The 18,478-nt window shown below is 40.2% G+C and overlaps 2 protein-coding genes across 2 annotated transcripts in view; one reads left to right on the plus strand and one right to left on the minus strand. All coding sequences in view use genetic code 11, as the record gives it.

Annotated features, from left to right (window-relative positions):
* EGR_08589 (Spectrin beta chain, erythrocyte) overlaps positions 1 to 11,038 on the plus strand; it is a gene marked incomplete at both ends in the record, with an annotated part of 38,259 nt that extends 27,221 nt beyond the window's left edge. The window contains 10 exons of the mRNA XM_024497838.1: positions 451 to 582; positions 2,348 to 2,626; positions 3,555 to 3,616; positions 4,375 to 4,806; positions 5,307 to 5,478; positions 5,558 to 5,729; positions 6,046 to 6,202; positions 7,798 to 7,942; positions 8,292 to 8,962; positions 10,840 to 11,038. Coding sequence (XP_024347759.1) covers positions 451 to 582; positions 2,348 to 2,626; positions 3,555 to 3,616; positions 4,375 to 4,806; positions 5,307 to 5,478; positions 5,558 to 5,729; positions 6,046 to 6,202; positions 7,798 to 7,942; positions 8,292 to 8,962; positions 10,840 to 11,038 — 2,421 coding nt within the window. The remainder of the gene's footprint in view (positions 1 to 450; positions 583 to 2,347; positions 2,627 to 3,554; positions 3,617 to 4,374; positions 4,807 to 5,306; positions 5,479 to 5,557; positions 5,730 to 6,045; positions 6,203 to 7,797; positions 7,943 to 8,291; positions 8,963 to 10,839) is intronic.
* A 1,527-nt stretch (positions 11,039 to 12,565) lies between these two features.
* Positions 12,566 to 16,966, minus strand: EGR_08590 (hypothetical protein; the record flags this gene model as incomplete). The annotated part of the gene is made up of 2 exons (XM_024497839.1): positions 12,566 to 12,634; positions 16,529 to 16,966. 2 exons carry the CDS (start codon positions 16,964 to 16,966, stop codon positions 12,566 to 12,568), a joined length of 507 nt encoding a protein of 168 aa, XP_024347760.1.
* Positions 16,967 to 18,478: the final 1,512 nt, after the last annotated feature.

Consider the following 18,478-nt stretch of genomic DNA (forward strand, 5'->3'; position numbering starts at 1 on the left):
ATATTCCCCTGCAATCTTTCGTTTGACGGTGCTCTCCTTTTATTAACACGACATCTTAGAAAAGGCTTCCGTCTTGGAAAGTAAAAATTGGAGCAAATTATATCTAACTTCTAAAAAGGAGGACAATCTGGAGCTGGTTTTGATTGGAAAATGACTGGCCTGTGGAGGGCTTGTACACTGTTCCTCAAATGAACGAGTGATTAGCCCTGTCCTACTGATGAGTTGAAATGGGACAGCGGTTTTCCTAGGCTTAAGAAAACTATAAAATTAACAAAAATTAGATTCCTATGTTAGTTTTTTGTTCCTGTCTTTCTTTCGTAGTCTTCACATGATAGAACACTCCCATTAATCTGAATGGCTAGTTAAAGTCGATTCCATTTCAACCACATATCGTTATAGGGGAAGTAAAATTGGCTGTTCCGTTCGAAAAATGTAATAATCACATTTCAGGAGGTGATAACCGATTTATGCGAGAAAATGGACTGTTTGCCCGCCGTATTGGGTGCCGATTCACAGACCTTGGCACGTCAGCAAAGTCAGCAAGTGAATTTTCACCAATCAGTGATTCCCATCGCTAAACGGGTAAGGTACCATTCATTTTCGTGCATTCAGCTCAAAGTTAGAAAAAGGGAAAGTGAGAGGATTCTCTCCAGATTTTCAGTTTTTTCACAAGCATTTGTTTGTAACAGATGACCTCGCCTCCTTCGAAAAAGGGGTGCTTTTTATTAGCAGCTGGAGCATTGACAATTTTTATGGACACATTATTTATTGGAATATTCCGCCTGAATGACTCTTTGTCACCGTACTTGATCATAAGTGATGTTAAAATGCGCATGCCTGCAGAGTCACACTTTCTCATGTGGTAGGTGGAGGTGGGAAACTACCAATTTCACATTCTCAAATCCCAGCAGAATGCGTACCATAGTTATTCTGATTCAAAAATATTTTAAGACAATAATTAAACAAGATGAAAGGTATGTCACTAAATTTACAAAAGCCTTTGTCATTTTTTCGGTTCCAAAAAGCAACTTTACTTTGTTTGTTTTTAATCGCATTCTTCCTTCCCTTTTAACAAGACCCCAAAAATGCATTAACTTATTTAGGAGCAATAAATTTCCTGTTATTTTCTTGTAAGGTAAACAAATTTTAGAGGTTTTTTCTTCTCCTTCCGACGAAAAAACTATAATGGGGACAACTACGGATAATGTCAAGCTGGGCAGAAGGTAAAATTCCATTTTCCCGGTCTCGCCAGCTGAAGTGAGCATACGGCTGTATGAAGGAATGCAAAATTGGACAAGTAAACAGGGTTTCGTTGACGATCGGAGTGTCCCTGCCTATGCCCTATCCCTGGGGCTACAAAGGTACTGCCATTGGTCACGAGATCGACCCAACCTGTCTTTTGTTACCCCTTTCTAAGGGGTCACACGTAGTCAGCCAACTCTATACTTAAACCGTCCGGTCTCAGGCACGTCATTATTAGTTGTGAGCTGTTTACTTCTCAATTGCTCGTAAACTGCAAAAAAATAAGACATTCTTTACTGGGTTTGATATAATGAGAATAAGGAGGATAAAGTAGCTAAGATTGGGACCATTTTCCCCTACTTCTAGAGGCAAACAAAGCTGCTCCCTTAGAAAGGACTTGAAGGTCGTCATGGTCAACTATTTTTACCAATAGCAACATTTTATGGTCTTTTGTAAGCTTTGTTTCCAGCTTCTAGTAGAGAATTTGGAAAATTTATTTCATGACCTCTAATAAATTAGTGGCTTTGACTGTGAAATTGGTTGAAATGTCCCCATACTCGGATATCGGTTGATAAAATCTCCCCACTGTGAAGATTTGCTTTTATTCATTTAAAAAGCGCTTTCTTTGACTGTCTGGTATTTTTAAGTTGCCCCTTCAGCCATAGCCAAATCCAAATAATCAAGCTCGGTTAGTAAGAAAAACTGATTGTTAAAAAACCCCACCCAGGGATGGGGCATTTCTAAATAAATTATTTCTGCCCTCATGCATTTGTTCACTCTTCTACCGTACTTACTCGTCATCTGGTTACATTACCTAGAGAAGGCCTTACTTGACCACGGCAGCAAAGTTACAGGGCTAAAGAAGGAAATCACCTTTTGCTGTTTTGATATTTGATTCCTACGTTAACAAGACATCCATTTGTCAGTGCTGTTATGGCTTAAAGTAACTAATAGGAACTCTGGATGTATCAATTTGATCACATATCAAGAAATATATTAATTCTGTGGAAAGTTGACAGAGAGGCAGACGGATAGGTGACGAGATAGATAGGTGCAGAATAAGATAGAATTCACATACATTCAGTCGAAATGCACTTTTCTCGAGGTAAACTGGGCGATTCGCGCATCCAACCTGCTTCTACCGCTTTATGCGGACATTCAAGCGGCTGAGATTAAAGCACAAAGGCTACGTTTGCTCGAGGCTTGGGATCAGCTTAATACAAGCATTGAAATGCGCTCTCGAATGCTCCAAGACGCCGAAGCTTTGTCCAGATGGCTTACCTGGCTGCATCACTGTTTGAACTGGATTGTATCTGCTCAGAGTGCCATCTCCTCAGCGCAGGAACATGAGATTCAAGAACTTGAAGCCGATCTTAGAGGGCAAGTATTTTGAGTGATATTTCTTAGTGATTGACTTTTTAAGGAGCTGATTTTCTTGAGAGCAAAATTTGATGGGTGATACCTTTTCGGTGCCATCGTGATGGATGGATAACTAGGTAAGTGGATACAATGGAGATGGATGCAGGACAGATGGGTTTGAGATGGATGGGCTCGATATTAGCGAATATGGGATAGGTGAATATATCTAAAACAATGTATGTTGCATCCTTTCAATGTTGTCCACTTACTACTCTCAAAAGCTCCTGCGAATGTTACTTCCTCCTGTCTCGCTTATTTGCTCTTCAAATTTAGGCAGTTATTATTCCAAATTACCCACTGCAAAATACGCGATTGTTGTAAGCCAGGAAATTCCTGTCACTATTAGTTACTCGACCAAATTGAGTCGCTTCCTGGAACAGTGGAATTAGTCGAAAAGCACTAGTTGATCCGGAAGGAGAAAATTACCCAAATTTTTCCCCTGGTGAAGCCATGCAGAAATAATTAGCAGGAGTAGTGGCTTTTTTCTTCTTTTCTCAAACCTGAAACACCTCCACCAGTATTAATTGGTTTTGTCTAGATGCAGTGTTTACCACTTATATCATTTAACAAACATTACTTCATTCTTTCAATCTTTAAACAAAACTTGTTAATTGAAGGATTGGTTGTTTAATTGATTAATTGCTTAATGTGACCACAACCTTACCCAATGCCCAGCTCTTTCACCCTCATTCTAAATTACCATTTTAAAAGTGGCTTAAAATTTTTCACCTGATTTGAAGACCTCTTGCCCCTTTTTGTGTAGAACGAAATTATCCACCTTATTTTTGACTAAGGAATCCACAGTTCTCAATCCAATTTCTGGTCATTCTTTAATGTAACGAATATTATCCTTCTTTCCATCCTTCCTCTATTTCTACTTCTTCGCTATTCAGACACACACACAACTGAGTGTAGGATGGAATAAATTTTCCGGACTTCACATGACTTTCAGAAGGTGGGAACCTTGATGATTGATGATAGCGGTGGTGAATTTATGCTAAAACGTATGGCATTCAAAGATGTAAATCTTACATTTGTCCATTCCAGATTCAGCTTTTAAAAGATGAAAGTAGAAAGATGACCTGTTCGTGATGTTCTTACCTAGACGGGATTAAATAGATTTGAAGCAAAAAAGTAATTTTACAGGAGTCGAAATTTGCGCTAAATAATACTATCTGTAGGTTTAAAATGGCACAGAAGAATCATCGTCAATTTAAATAACAGACTTAATTCTTGAGTATGTGAATGATTTTACACGATTTGTTAGCTCAGATGCATTCGTGCAACTAGATGTAGAGGTTTTTTTTGAAAAAATTGCAGTTGATCTGCACCGAATGCAAAAGAAAATTATAAGCTTATTTATAAAATTCTGTTGTCAAGTTTGAACTAGAACAAATATTTCTTGTTTTCGTGATCATTTCTTGCAACTAAGCAACCTGTTGGTTGTTTTCTTAAAAATTTATATGGTGAAGTCCTATTTTGACGGGGTATTTGTAAATACAAAATAGATTGATAAAGGTGGATGTTGCTTGGTCGAAGACTGGCATAAACAGCTTACTTAACCGCATAATCTGGCTGATAAGTTCGCCAGTTGATGCAGAGAATTTCGGCGTTGATCTGCGTCCAAATAAACTCCTCACTGAGGAATAACATCATCATATCCTATCTTTCCTCTTTCCCCGCAACTTTTAAAGTAGCTTCTTTAATTTGTAGGAAACTGCTCCAACACCAACTACCGGGATTTGTGAGTCAACATAAGCAACTGTGGGATGAGATTTGTGCCTGGGAATCGAGTATCCGACTCCACTGTGAGGAGGGCATTGCAGCCAGCAACTGTCATGGTGTTCTAGAGACCGCGGATTTTGAGACAGTACCAATTTTCATTGGCATCCGCAAAATGTTGGCCAGAAGTGTCAATCAACTTAAAGCTGACTGGTATGTCGTGGGCTCAACAAGTGATGATGTTGCCTCAGCTATACAAAAAGCTATTTTTACCTCCCTGTGTGAGGCGAAACCGCTGCTACCCTCGCAGGTCATAAAAAGTGGTGCTGCTCTCTTGATTATACACTTCTACCAGCTTAAAATTGCATGGTGGCGATATTGGCGTCATTTGGAGGCACTGACTGCCAAGTTGGGCTTATTGAGGTGAGATAAATAATCTGTTTTTCATACCGCATAAATTCTGGAGGTTCAATTTCACCATTTAACCGTTTACGAATGCAGACTTCTCCTTTTCTCTTAATCGCTGGTGTCTCTACCATTGTGTAGGTAATTCACCTCGGCCTAATGTTGATTTAAGTAGAAATGGCATGATTAAAGTCGACTTAAAGAAACGCTTTTGAGCGGTAACTGAGAAAGCTATACCCTTTACCCTCCTTTTTTTGCCTATTTTATCTTGCACCTGTTAAGCTGAAAACTACAAAATAAAAGGATTCTGTATACTATCATTTATAAGTTATCAAAAGACGATTATAATAATATTATATTGTCCAAAAACTCGAAGAATTGGCCTGATTTAGAATCTGTGAATCTGAGAAATTGGAAATGAAACTAATCATTTCATTTTTCTTTTTTAAACTTCATTGGTCACTTATTACCTGATAATCAAAGAAAGGCTTTATCCTAATCTTTAACCTAATTTTAAGAGACCTTCAAAGTTTGGAAAATTGGCTCACCTTAATGGAGGAACGCGAAGATAGAAATGACTTGGGTTCTAGCCTAGAGGAGACTATGGTTTTGACAGAAGAACACCGAAAGTTCTCACGCGTTGTTGACCTTCAGGGTGAGAAGTGTCGACGTCTAGCCGAATTCGAAATGGTAAATCCTTTTTAAAATTTGCACAAAGAAGGTTAACCCCAAAAGTCGATCGACGCTCAAGTTTTGAATGCACTTGTAGGCACAGCTCGAAGAATCCGATCCAGATTGGGAGACAGCCATGGCGAATCAAATGGTAGAGAACTTAGAAAGACTGAACATCTTACCAAAGGTTTCAAGCATTTCTGATGCTGCTTCCTCGAAATCTGTTCCATTACAGGAGGAAGTGAAGCCAGTTGAAGATGCACCATTTGGTAAGCGTCATCCCTCAACTATATTTGTGATTAATTCCAAATTACTTTCTTACAAATATAAGCAGATCCCTTGCCCTTCCACATGTCTCATTTTTATTCAAATTATTAATAAGTACAGTTTGCTCAAACGGATCCATTTAGATTGTATTTGTACCTCGAAAATGTATTAATTGAAGTGATTCCTTCCTAAACATTACTTTTTTAGAGTTTTTAAATAATGGGCAAATTGGCCTGTTGGGATAACGCGTCTCTAACTAGCCATATAATACGAAGTTCAAAGTAAGCTGGCGAAAGTCTGGTCTTTGTCTTATTTCAGGGCGTATGGAGGGAGTGCTCTACCGCAAATTGGCGAGTCGAAGATACTCCAATGGTGTGATTAGTGCAGGACGCTGGCAAAAGTGTTTTGCTCTACTAAAGTCCAACACGATGACTTTGCATGTACTTAGCATAAGCGATCCTCCGACAGTGAAGAGGTTGGCAGTCCCTAATTTGCTTTATTTGTTCATCACTATTGTTATTATTTTTGAAGGGAGCGTTAAATGTGACTCAACTTCAGCTTAACTGAAGAAGTTAGTAATGTGAGTTTCTGTAACTACTTTAAGAAACTGGCTCTAACGTACCACAAAAAAACTAGCAGTTCTCTTCAACATGTGTAGTAACGAAGTGATAATTTACGCCTGCGTCAACTGGAAGAATCTTGGTCAGTGCTAGGCAAATCGGTGCCACCAGCAAATCGCGCAAAAGGGCGACAATATGATTCAAAGAACTTTAGCGGTCTTATTATTGCTTGTTCCAGACATTTCACTTACTAGCCACCCCCGTAATTCTGATGCATGCATCTCTTCATTCCAAAAATGTTGGTTTGTGCTTACTGGGACTTCCTCACCTCCTGAAGGTCAAACAACAATTACAGCTAAAATTATTCCACTCTATATTACCCGAAGGTAAGCATGAAAAAATCCCCTAAAACCATGCAGAAGAGTTGATTCCACTGAATCAGCCAGTGGGAACTAAGTCATTCTTACATGGCTCTACAATACGGGCGCTCACACCATCTACCAAAATATTGACATGTTGGAAGATTTGAACCTTGGAGTGGGAATCGGAGGGGTGATACAGTTTTACTCCCCTTTGGTAGCGATTCTCCAGGTGGCGGCCAAAAATTTTTTACAAACACATGAGAAATAGAAGTCAGAGAGGAAGGGAGTAGGTAGAACTAGGGTGTTTTATATTATAAACAGAACGCTATGTGAAAGAGGTATTAATATGTCCAAGTCTGGTCAAGGAAGGACTGTCGATTCTAAGGTAGATTACTTCAGCCAAAACAGGCGTTCTAAGAGGATATAATTGATTGTTTAGGTGTTTTACTAAAAAAAAACACTAAATGATTCAGTTGCTTTAGGTTGTAGAGATCGAACGGTTTTAAACAAATTGTACTCTCTCTCTTTTTGACATATCAAAACTAAGAAAAATTAACCGTCACTCCAACAAGTAAATAACTTTTGATTTGCTCTTTTGAAAAGCAACTTTTATGTCAGAAATTAATGCCAATTATTTAAAAGTGCTTTATTTTTTGTACTTAGGCTTAGAGTCCTCATTGATTTATCCATTTAAGCATGGTCTCATATTTAACTGATCCATGGCTCACATAAACGCACATTTAAACAAACTACCGAATCCATACCAATATGCTTCAGAAGTGGCTCATAACTGTTAAAGTTTCAAGCACTTTCTTGATGCTTCAGATTCACATCTCAGACGGTTTTTAATGAATTTCTACACATTCATCTGAAGTGTCCTTTTTCAACCTCTCGTCTTTCCATTGCACCCTTCGCGTCACTTTATTTAATGTAACCCTAATTTATTTGCATATATAAGTAAATTCTAAAAGACGCCTTTTTTTCAGCTATGTAAAAGTGATTTTCCACCACCAAGTGTAACCTCTATGTTTCCTCAAAACTACCATACCACCAGAAGGAGGCTGTAAATTTGTTGACCAGGCTAAACAGCTAATGCAACTCTTTCTTCATAATAGACTATTTCTTTGCTACGTTTTCGTATCTTTTAGAAGTTGGATATCCGAAAATGCCGAAGTTGACTTCAGATTACCACTATGTCGAGAAATGACCACCAGTTTGGTGGAACAGAGGGCCGTCGATATGGGACTTTTCAAGATTCACAACCTCGCGACTGGTGATTGTCACCATTTTAAGGTAAGGTTTCGCACATTTGCAACCAAATTTTTCAGCAATCCTCAGTAGACGCTTAAAGAGAATGTCCAGTTAAGGACTACCCTACCACAAAGCTTGAGTTTTGTCCACAGTAACTTAGGGCATGGTGGGAAAGAGTTCCTTTTTAGTTCTTGAGGTGAACTTTTTGGGCCCTTGTGTGCGATAGCAGAGCCATTCAGAAAAAAATACAAGCGGGATACGGGCTTGGTGAAAGAGATTTAGGTTAGTCATCAGCACTTGACAGTTTAGAGATTCATTGTGACCAAACGTAATTTCTAGGCATTAAATCCTGAAAAATAGCAGCCTTGTTAGATTCCGTCTCAACTTGCAGGCTGAAACGAGAGCTTTGGCAGAGAAGTGGGTAGCCGCTATAAACAAGGTCTGTTTGAAATCGCCCGCGATGGAGGATTCTGATCAGGAATTGATGCGGATCAAGGGCACGGAATTACACTTCGCCTCGAAGTCTCTACGTCCAACACGAAAGTCTCAGTCTACCACCTGCCTGCCCATACTTCGACTCATCAGCAAGCGCAGTGAACGATCACATCGACGCCGATGTTCACAGCATCCACCACAACGCCGCCGCCGCCACTCAAGCTCCTCTACTTCAACGATGGATGGAGAAATGGAATTGGATACAGAGATTGTCGGTATCCGTTCTCTGAACCCTCACACCCTCCTCTCCTCCCTTGGAGTGCCGACGCTAGGCAGTGGTGCGCACTCTAGAGCTGCGATTGCCCTCACTCTACCACTTCGGGCTCTGTGTCGTCGCGTCATGCGACACTCTAATCTACCCGTCTCAGTGTCGCATCACTCGCACCTAAACGTTGATGGTGCTGTCAGTGTCGGCAACGGTGGTGGTGGCAATAGCGTCGTGGCTGGCAGTGATGACGAAGCGTCCCTGATGTCACCCTTTGCCATGAGAGACTCAGAATGTGACGACAATAATGACAACAGCAATAACAATTCCGAGACAGACATTGATAATGTGGATGAATTTTCGTGAGGAGGTTGGATTGTAGTGCAGATAAATAAAATTTCCCTCTTAGTCTTAATACAGGAATACCTTGACCCTAGCTAGGTTTTTGCAATAACTGACGAGCGTTGAAATGAAGCAGATTTACCCATTTTGAATGGCTACGTAAAGTTTCATACCTCATGTCAGTTTAATAAGTACTGCCTCCACCAAAGGTCGGGGCGACTGTTTGTTGGAGCTGCTTGCGATCCCAGAAAAAGGTTTGGCAATTTACCAATGAAAACTTGACTTTTTGAAGCATTTCAGATAAGTTTGATTGATTGTCTGGTATTGCACGGCGATTCACTTTCTGAGAATGTGAATAATTTCCCCATCATCAGGGTCATACTAGAAGATATTATTGCGCCTCAATACGTCAGTTTTTCAGACCTCTGGAGTCTGCGCTAGGGCCACTTTCTCGTGCACACAGTGTCAATCACTGGGGCAGTGGAGGCATCCATTTTAAGGTCATTGTCCAACGGATCTTCGTATTGGGAACATGATAGTGTCTGTACTCATGTGTATGTGCTCGCGTTCTGGGATTAATATCCTTACTGTTCCGTATAGCTGCCCCAATTAGCACTTGCGGTATTTAGTAAACACTTAGAAATCTGAATAGAATAGAATCAGGTAAAAGTTATATTGCACAGTTTATTGGGAAGTTAGAATATTTAACTATTTGGCAGAGGTGTGTGGCTCTTCAAGCTGAATTCGATGTCGTAACATGCCAAAGTACCGTGTGTGACCATTTATTACTAGAGGATGGGGGAGTTTAGAGGCAACCGTCAAGCTCCCTAAGGCCGTGGCGCGCAGAACAAAAGTACATCCTGTGAAAAATGAAGTACTCGCTTTGTTTAATACACGGTTAGGCAAGATATCAAACCACTGCGTTTAGTCAATCAGTTAATGGGATCGACAATGGAACAGTTTTATATCGTTCGAACACATCAAAATGTTTTAATTCACATTTTTCAAGATGCACATCAGGACCAAAAGGATGGGAACATCAAAAAAGATGACTTTATGATAATGCGTATGGTTTACAAATTTTAGAAAGGCTTTCAGGAGGTATTGACCAGAGTTGAACAACTCACAGATATATTGAAATTAATAAATTGCTGAGTATCGAAGGCTCTAGAGGGACTGAAGTTGTTATGGACAGAAACGCAGACTATGAATACTGAAGAGCTTGGGTAGATAACCAAACACCAAGTCGTCATACGGCTCCTCCTTTTATGCGTGTCGTCGTCAGAGAACCCGTAGATGATTCTTCGGCATGGCAATCGCAGCACAGTCGGTGCTTTCAAAACTTCCCATGAACCAGAAATAGCGGTCATTAAATACTCGTGAGAGAGAGGATATTTGTCCTCAACGTCGTTAATGTATATTAGTGATTACGCCGTGCCTCGAGTTTTGTTCTGTCGATGTACTCTGTTTTGGATAGAAGGATCAAATTAAGGGACTTTTCCTTTCTCTTTTACATGCAACTGACGATCCACTCATGGAGAAATGTTTTGAAACTTATCAAGAGTAAACAGGTTGCGTCATTGAAATGTAAACCACATCTTTTGATAGTTGCTTCCCAATTGATGTACTTCTCTCGCATTGCCCTGTATGGACAACTGCTTATGTCTTATTAAAGTACTACCCTTAATGCATTGAAATGCACCCCTAATTTTTACCAACGACTTAACAGTCATAAACCAGACGCTGGTTGCCATGCAAACAGCTACTCCTGTTCAGTGTACCCAAATTCACAATTGTCTTTATCTTTCGTTTCGAAGGCTAAATTATTTGCTGCTAATTTTTAATTAGTAGGCAATATTTTATTCGAATACGTGGCAATTTTGTTTCCCACTTAAAGACTGGCCTCGTTTCAAATGACTTTTAACCAATTTCGGCAACGTAGTCGAAGAAGCCGCGAGGATGTCTACGAACTCGACACCAATGGCCGTTCTTTGAATCCACATGGTCCGACCGGTGTGGGTGGTCGTAGTCTTTTGCGACTTCGGGCTCCAATTCACTCCCCCGATCCCATTGCCACAAGGCAAGAGGTTACATAACTTTCCGGGAAATCTAGCTGCTTTGGCAGCTAACGCCTTCAGCCTTATCATGATTTTAGTTTGAATGCTGACGAAAAGGGAGCTAACAATTTTAAGTTGGATACCAATTCTGCAATGTGTCGTTATCAGACAGAAAGATAATGGAAAGTGGGCTCTACTCAATTTCCTTATAGCTTTGATTTAACTAACTACCGATTTGAAAATTTTCATTCTTTTATATATTTGGATAATCTTTTAAAGTACGGATGATCTAGGGAAGGAAGTTTTCGCTCCCTTGAAGCTCGAGTGTTTAAAATCCATGGGCTACTGGATGCCTCAAAGAGTGGCAGGAAGAGGCGTTGATTTGAAGTCAATGGATGCCTGGATTTAGCTACAGTCCATCAACAAATGGAAGTTGGGTGATGTCTTTCCAGCTATTTCAGCAGCATGAATGACCATCTCACACATGCGGGGTAATCCCTTTGCAAAGCGCTACATTTTCAAAAATGTGTGGAAACCCGAGTTAGTGCAACTGTATTATGGATACGTGATAATATAGTGTAGAACCAAATGTGGGTTTAACGAATCCTCCCCATCCATTATATGGGTTTGTGCCCCTTTCATAGAAGATAGTTCTTACTCAGTCATTGTGTGTTCACCATCACTTTGAAGCGTTTGAATCAGTGGCTATCAACCATACTTATTAGAATAAGGTTATACTCTTGAGGGTCGAAGTGGCAGTGGGATTGTGGTGCTACTACGACAAATGCCGAGGAATGAGACCGATGTATCACACTTGGCAGTGGATGCGGTAGACGCTTGCGTCTTCATATTTAGTTCTTTGGAGAGATTGCATTAGTCTGCAGACGTGGCGGTAGGTGACAATCCTCTTGCTGCTTAATTCCTTTGCTTAATAATCTTGAGGTAATTTATTATAACTGACTTAGGAGTCGCTTGTTTTAATTGATATTAATTTGTAATTCAGACAAAATGGACCTCCTAGGCGAAGCCTCAGACTTAACGAATTTGCTTGATACGACTTGCTCAACCGTGTATTAATTAATGCCTACCAATCAACATGATTAGGTGGCGCTGAAGAGGTTAATACTGATTGCATTCACCTGTGTGTGGGCTTAAGGAGTCAATACCAAGGCATTATATGGCTCGAAGTGGAACCGTAAGCTTTTCCATAGTTTGTTCTTAAGTAACTGTCGAAAGTCTCGCCTCAGTGATGTTTTGTGATGGTAATGCAAGTGCAAACGCCAGCACTAGTGGTAATTCAGCGACCTTAGAGATAAGCACAGGCTCTATTGGAAGGAGTATCAATTCATGTGGATTAAATGCTCTGTAAGCAATAGCTGTTGAAATCGCTTTGCTTCATCTTGGCATTAGTGTAGAAGTGAACTAGTGATGGGCTCCGCTTCACAGTTCGTGTCATGTAAGGGAGGTGGAGGGGAATGGGCACAGAATAAACTGCACCGCTTATTGTCAACTTTTTAAAAAACGCATCTGTAAATAAAAGAGAGTTTGTAGTTCATTTGCTGCCATTTAACTTGCCAATTGAACGAGTTGTTGCCTGCCAACCCAATCACCAATACCAATTGCAACCAGGTGATCCTGAAGCAATAAATAAACACCGAGTATGCTTGCACAAGTTAAGATGAGATCTGCTGGGTCAACAATTCTTGAACAGCGGTTAAGAGCTATGAAGCAAAAATATGCGCAAGTGAATTGTTCCATTCCTTCCAAGGAGGCCACTTTATTTAAATGATACAATTCCATGCAACTCTTCACACACTGCTCTTGCGAAAGCCTTTACAGAGGACTACTACAGTGTGCTTTTCTACTGAAAATGTGCCATGACTGAAAACGATTGAATAATATCTTAAATTAATAATTTTACTTCGCAGGCAGCACCTCCTCATTTCTTCCACTTCCATTTTTTTCCCTTATTCTTCTTCTCGTTCTTTTTCTTCCTCCTATACTTTACATTTTTATTTCTCTTCTTCAAAGTACTTTTAGTACTCGCCCTCTTAACAGCTACACTAACAAATTTGGTAATGCTTGCTGCCAAATGCGTTTTCGAAAATCCCCTCGCTACTTGTAGTTGAGGCCAACGTTAGAGAATATTCGCAATGTAACTAGGACGTTGGCATATGTTAAGACTTATAGGGCTCAACTAGACTTTATGCATTTACATTGCGACGATTTTATTTGGGAAATACTGACACGAAAATTGGAAAAAGGTTTGAATTCTCACTCCGTAAAGATCCACTTATGTTCACGCATTCCACAAAACTTGTTGATCGGTAAGAATTCCTGGCCTTTTACATGTCCATAGGCATCAACATTGGAAATTCTAGTTAATGAAGGCATTTATGCGTGTAGTGGAAAGGCAGTTGACTCCTGTCAGCGACCATCAGCACCATAATTAACTCAGTGGTCAGATTTCATCAAGTGCAATGTCCGCATGAATACCTCATAGATGTACATTCACTTTGAGAATGCCCAAGTTTCAGGTGTCTTTTCAGAGATCAGGGGCAGCACCGTGAATGAATATAATTTTTAAATCTTTAGCCTAATTTTCTCCTCTCAGAGCACACTCACACCTTCGCCTTTGGTTTGTTTAACAGTTTCTTGTTTTCAATTAAACCTCCCTTCCAGTTTAATGTTAACTGCTCCTACCGCTGCCATCTCTCATGCTTTAACACTTATAACTGGATAGGATTTTCATCTAACCATTAAATTAAATGCATTTGTTTCCCCCTTTAAAAATTTAACGTCCATGTGATCACCATTACTTTGTTTAACTTTCGAAATTTTGCAGAGAGAAGGTTATTTGAAGTAGCGGCGAATATATGACTTATACAAGTATTTTATTAATGCATATCTTCAAGTAGTTGCGCCTTAAGGGGGTAATTGAGCATATCCCTGTAGATGGAAATTTGTTACTATTATTACTTTAGCGTAGAGGTAAACTCTAGGGTCACGGACTAGGCGGATGACTATGACACCAAGATGGTGGAAAATGCAGGCGAAATTTGGGGGTGAGGAGTTTGTGCAGTTGAACGTGGATTTTAAGTCAATATCGTTTGGCCTTAGCATTTAGCAGTCGGTGCTTTGCATAACCTCAATTCTTAGTCGGTCATTATAATGCAGTCGATGTTTGCAAGGCCACTGATGCGCTAGAAAAGAGCGTTGTGAGCCCATTATCTACCGGAAAGGAGCAAGATTTGATACCGATGTCGTTGGTGCGTGGTATCGGTTTCGATAAATGCATTTTCGTTAAGCGCGCGCTCTGTGTTTACTATCCTACCCCAATCGCAGTAGATGTGCTTCTACTACGACATTTAGGGGTCTTCTTTTATCACAATAGGGAAGTCAGTTTGGTGTAATCGAATTTGTCTATCACTGGTACTGGAGGAGCTTACAGAATGACTTCAGATGATGCAATGTGTCATTTCTGTGGTAAGGAAATACTTTTATTAACGTGCAAGCGGTCTGGAAGACGATCTGGATGTTCTGACTTCAAAGTGGTCACATCAGCCACATATCCGCCACTACAAGATTGTAATAGGCTTGTCCACAGTGTTTCGTACTGTAGTGTATTTAGGAGGTCACACCGAGATTTCGTTGCGAGGGTGAAGCAGATGTCGAGACAGAGGTAAATATCGCAAGCCTTGAATTTGTGTCTGCTGCGAATATCTGGTCTCATAAACCTTAACAATTGTGTCTAAGCATTTACTTTCAAAACAGTTGTCCTCTTTTTTGTAGCATCCACTTCTTATTTGAACAGTAAATCATGATCACATTCTCCAACTTTAAATCCATCTATAAATTCGCAATTATTTTCAGTATTCAGTGATACAAAGTGCTGTTCTAAAGTGCGGAAGCGTTAGCTAATTAAGAAAGAAATGCAAATTCAATCATACGGAAAAGTCGGATAAACGGAAACTTACTCCGAGGTTATGGGAAATCCATTCTTCTCTCGTCACTCTGGCACTGCCACAAAAATGTTGCCCAAGTGTCATCTTCAGGTACTTGTTCATCTTCGAAAGACAAAGCCCTTATTTCCAACGCTAAGGGGAGGTAAGCCTTGGCATGTTTGAACTGCATTGTTGGAGTTAGGCAAACCATAATGATATTTCACCTCTCACAGCAGAATACCTACATTTAACTGCTGTGAATATTTGCAGAAGATCTCCACATTGTAATACTTGAATACGTGACCAATTACTTCCTTGTTTGAAAATAAAGCACAAAATTTTGTCCCATCATTTTCTTTAATCCAGATTTGTCAAATTCTTTGTAACTTTTTGCATTATAAATCCTGAGACTCCCTGAAATCCCAGAAAAACGCCATTTTTAATGGCCCAGAGCTTTCCATTACTGCAAATCATTCCCAATTATCCAAGAAATCGCGACCTTACACACTCCCCTCTGATTATCCGGGCCTGCACTTAGCGCACATTTACGGTCGCTCTAGTCCCAAAGGTGTTTCATTACTGTAAATTCACATGGCAAAGTTGACCGAGACCTCAGACTCAGACACTGTCGCTGACTCAGTGCCCACTAGTCTAAAGTCGGCAACTAGGCCCGTACCCGTACTTCACAACTTTGTGTTGACTCACCCACATTTAATCAACAAAAACATCCATCCTGAAGTTTGGCTAGTGGGTACTTTGGGGGCAAGACAAAGGGAGTGTGGAAACTCCAGTTTATAACAAATGCATATGTTCGTTGCACGTTCTAAATTGCGCTTTATTTGGTAATGCCAGCTTACTATAAAATACTCAAATCTTGGAAAAAGTCATTCCTGTAAACATTCAAGCATTTAAGTTGAGCCGCATTGATACAAGTAAATGAATGCGAGTGGGGCACTGGCAGAATGGCGATCACCGCACTTTACCCAGAGGCATCCTTTTAGTGTTGCAGAAAAACTCATTCTGAATCCAAACTACTACATTTACCATTGCAACATGTTCTCATTTTAGCCCAAAACGTCTGCCGACAATGACCGCGGGACTAAAAGAACCATCCCAGCTCCATTTTAAATTACTTTCTACTCATTTTCCTGTAGTGTGGTCACAAATATGGCCAAGCACCTAATTTAAATTGTGCTTCTACATCCCTGCTTTCCGCTTCGGTTACCTCTACGTCTCTACTTCGAGTTTTATCTATTATGGCCTATTTTATTTCATATTCCCTTGCCATGTTCTATTATCTGAACTTTTTCCAAAAATGTTTTAGCAAATAAAAACACGAGACTGCAATTTAAAAGGAAGCAGATGCTGACTGGCTCTAATGATAACCTTGGTCCTGCTTAAAACTTGCATCAATGTACGGTAAGATTTTGTAAACAACCATTATTTATTTAGTAGTGTATTACTTTTGTTTTTTGTGTGATCTGATTTTCCTTTTACAGTCAAGGTAACTCCGACTCCTGTCGTCAATGCGCATGTCAAAGTCCATTAAGCCACTATTGCCCGAGCTAAAACGCAGAGCACTTACACTACCCAATGTGCTGGAAGTCACGAAATCTGATATCTCAAGGTCATCCCTTTCCACTGGTTCATCCATTCTGCTGAGGCCTAACAGCTCCGGATCAGGTTGCATGTAGTGCATGTCCTCGTACGGCAGATTCAGCGTGCTTTCGTCATCTGTAAAATAAGTCTTTCCTTTTTTGGACAGCTTCATCTTATTAATTCCTACAAGGTACGACTTCGCCAAGGAAATACTGGTTTCTTCACTTCTACTATTGCAATTATCACTGAATCTGCTTTCCATGAATTTGAGTTGTGGGTCCAGCTCTATGAGGCTTTTATCTTTGGCATCACCTAACTCTGAAACTTCCATTTTTGTCATAGTGTCAGGAGAGGCTTCAAGAGAGGTCAGCGATCCAACGGTTGTAGTCATTTCCTCGTTGGCATCTTCGTGACCTGCTCTCATAGAAAGGGAGCTAAGTTGGCTCATCTTATAATGGTTTGATGTGCTGGAGCTAATTGAATCCAGTGACGAAATTGTTGGATTTTCTTGAGCTGTGCGAATAGCCTGCACAATTGCGTTTTGGTCTATCCCTGCGGATTGTAATAATGAATTCATTCCTTCTTTCACTTCTTTTTCTCTGTCTTCTTTAAACTCACTGTCCATTTTCGAAATATGGATGATTTGAGCCGTGTTTACAGGTCTCGGTGATTGATAGTCACCGGAGGGGTTATCAGCCAAATCTGTCTTGAAGTCAGTGTTCTCCAATTTAGCGTTGTTATGCCCCTCAATCCATGGTTGCCGTGATGGTCTGCATCTGCCACTTTCAGTAAATGAGTTGTTAAAAGCTCTCGACCCACAATCTACTGTACTGCGCGATGCTTTTGAAAACTCAGTTCCGGCATATTTTTTTCTGCTCTTTTGACTGTGAGCCTTCGAAGGCGTCGTTTTTATTGAAGTCAATTTGATTTTAGCTTGAGGTGAACGTGCTATCAAACTTCCATGGCTGGCATTTACATCAGTTAAACCTTCTACCCCTTCAAGTTTCCCTCTTACTGACTTGGCTATTCCAGTGGATGAGCCTAATGTAGTTTTTTCTTTACTAACTGGCAGCATTTTGTAGGAGGTAGACGCAGAATGGGTCACTAAAGTGCTTTCTGGGATGGCGTTTAAGGCACAGACCTCCGAACTGCTCAATCTCGCTAGCTTTTGACGCTGCACCTGAACTTCAGGAAAACTGTTCCAATTATTTTTCCAAGAGAAAAAGGTATCTGAGTTGGAGGTCTCAGAAATAGTTTGCCGCAAATCTGCTGACGTTTTCACAAATTTACTAGTGTTTTTAAATGACTCAACGTTGGAAGGCCCAGAGTTGTCAGTTTTTGCTATTTTTAAGGGTGGTGTTAATGGGGACAAGTCTCCAGGTTCGCCGCTCGATAAAGAACTTAGGCTGCCAATATTTGCAGTCATTGTATTTTTTGTCAATTCACTGTCTTGAAAAGGGTTTTTTAATTGGTCAGAATTCCGCACTAATACGGAGCTGCCACCGATTGATAGCCCAAGTTGACTTAACGAATAACACGGCGTTTCAATCTGTTTGGTGGTTATTTTCTTGGCTGCCTTAGCACAAATCGGTAGATTCTTGTAGTCAACATCAACCAAAGAACCTATACTTATATTGCGTTTTACTTTACACTTCTTTAGCATTGGCTTTTCACTATTGGTAGCCACCGTTTGGGATGTCGCATCTTCATTGTCTGTAATGGATGGTGATTTGGCTAACTTGTCAAGAACCCTCTTTTTCTCATTATAATTTAATTGCACGGTTAGGGAACTCATAGTAGAGATATCAGAAGCAGGCGTTGTGGTGCTTTGAGACGGCTGTGATACTAAGTCAATTTTTTTGAAGCTAGAAAGCGGATTTTTTGTGCCATTAGAAGACTCAGAAGAGTTATCCTCCTTGATGGGGCTTAACTTTTT

The sequence above is a fragment of the Echinococcus granulosus genome, assembly GCF_000524195.1.
Source record: "Echinococcus granulosus chromosome Unknown EG_S00111, whole genome shotgun sequence".
In the NCBI taxonomy this organism is placed as follows: Eukaryota; Metazoa; Platyhelminthes; class Cestoda; order Cyclophyllidea; family Taeniidae; genus Echinococcus; species Echinococcus granulosus.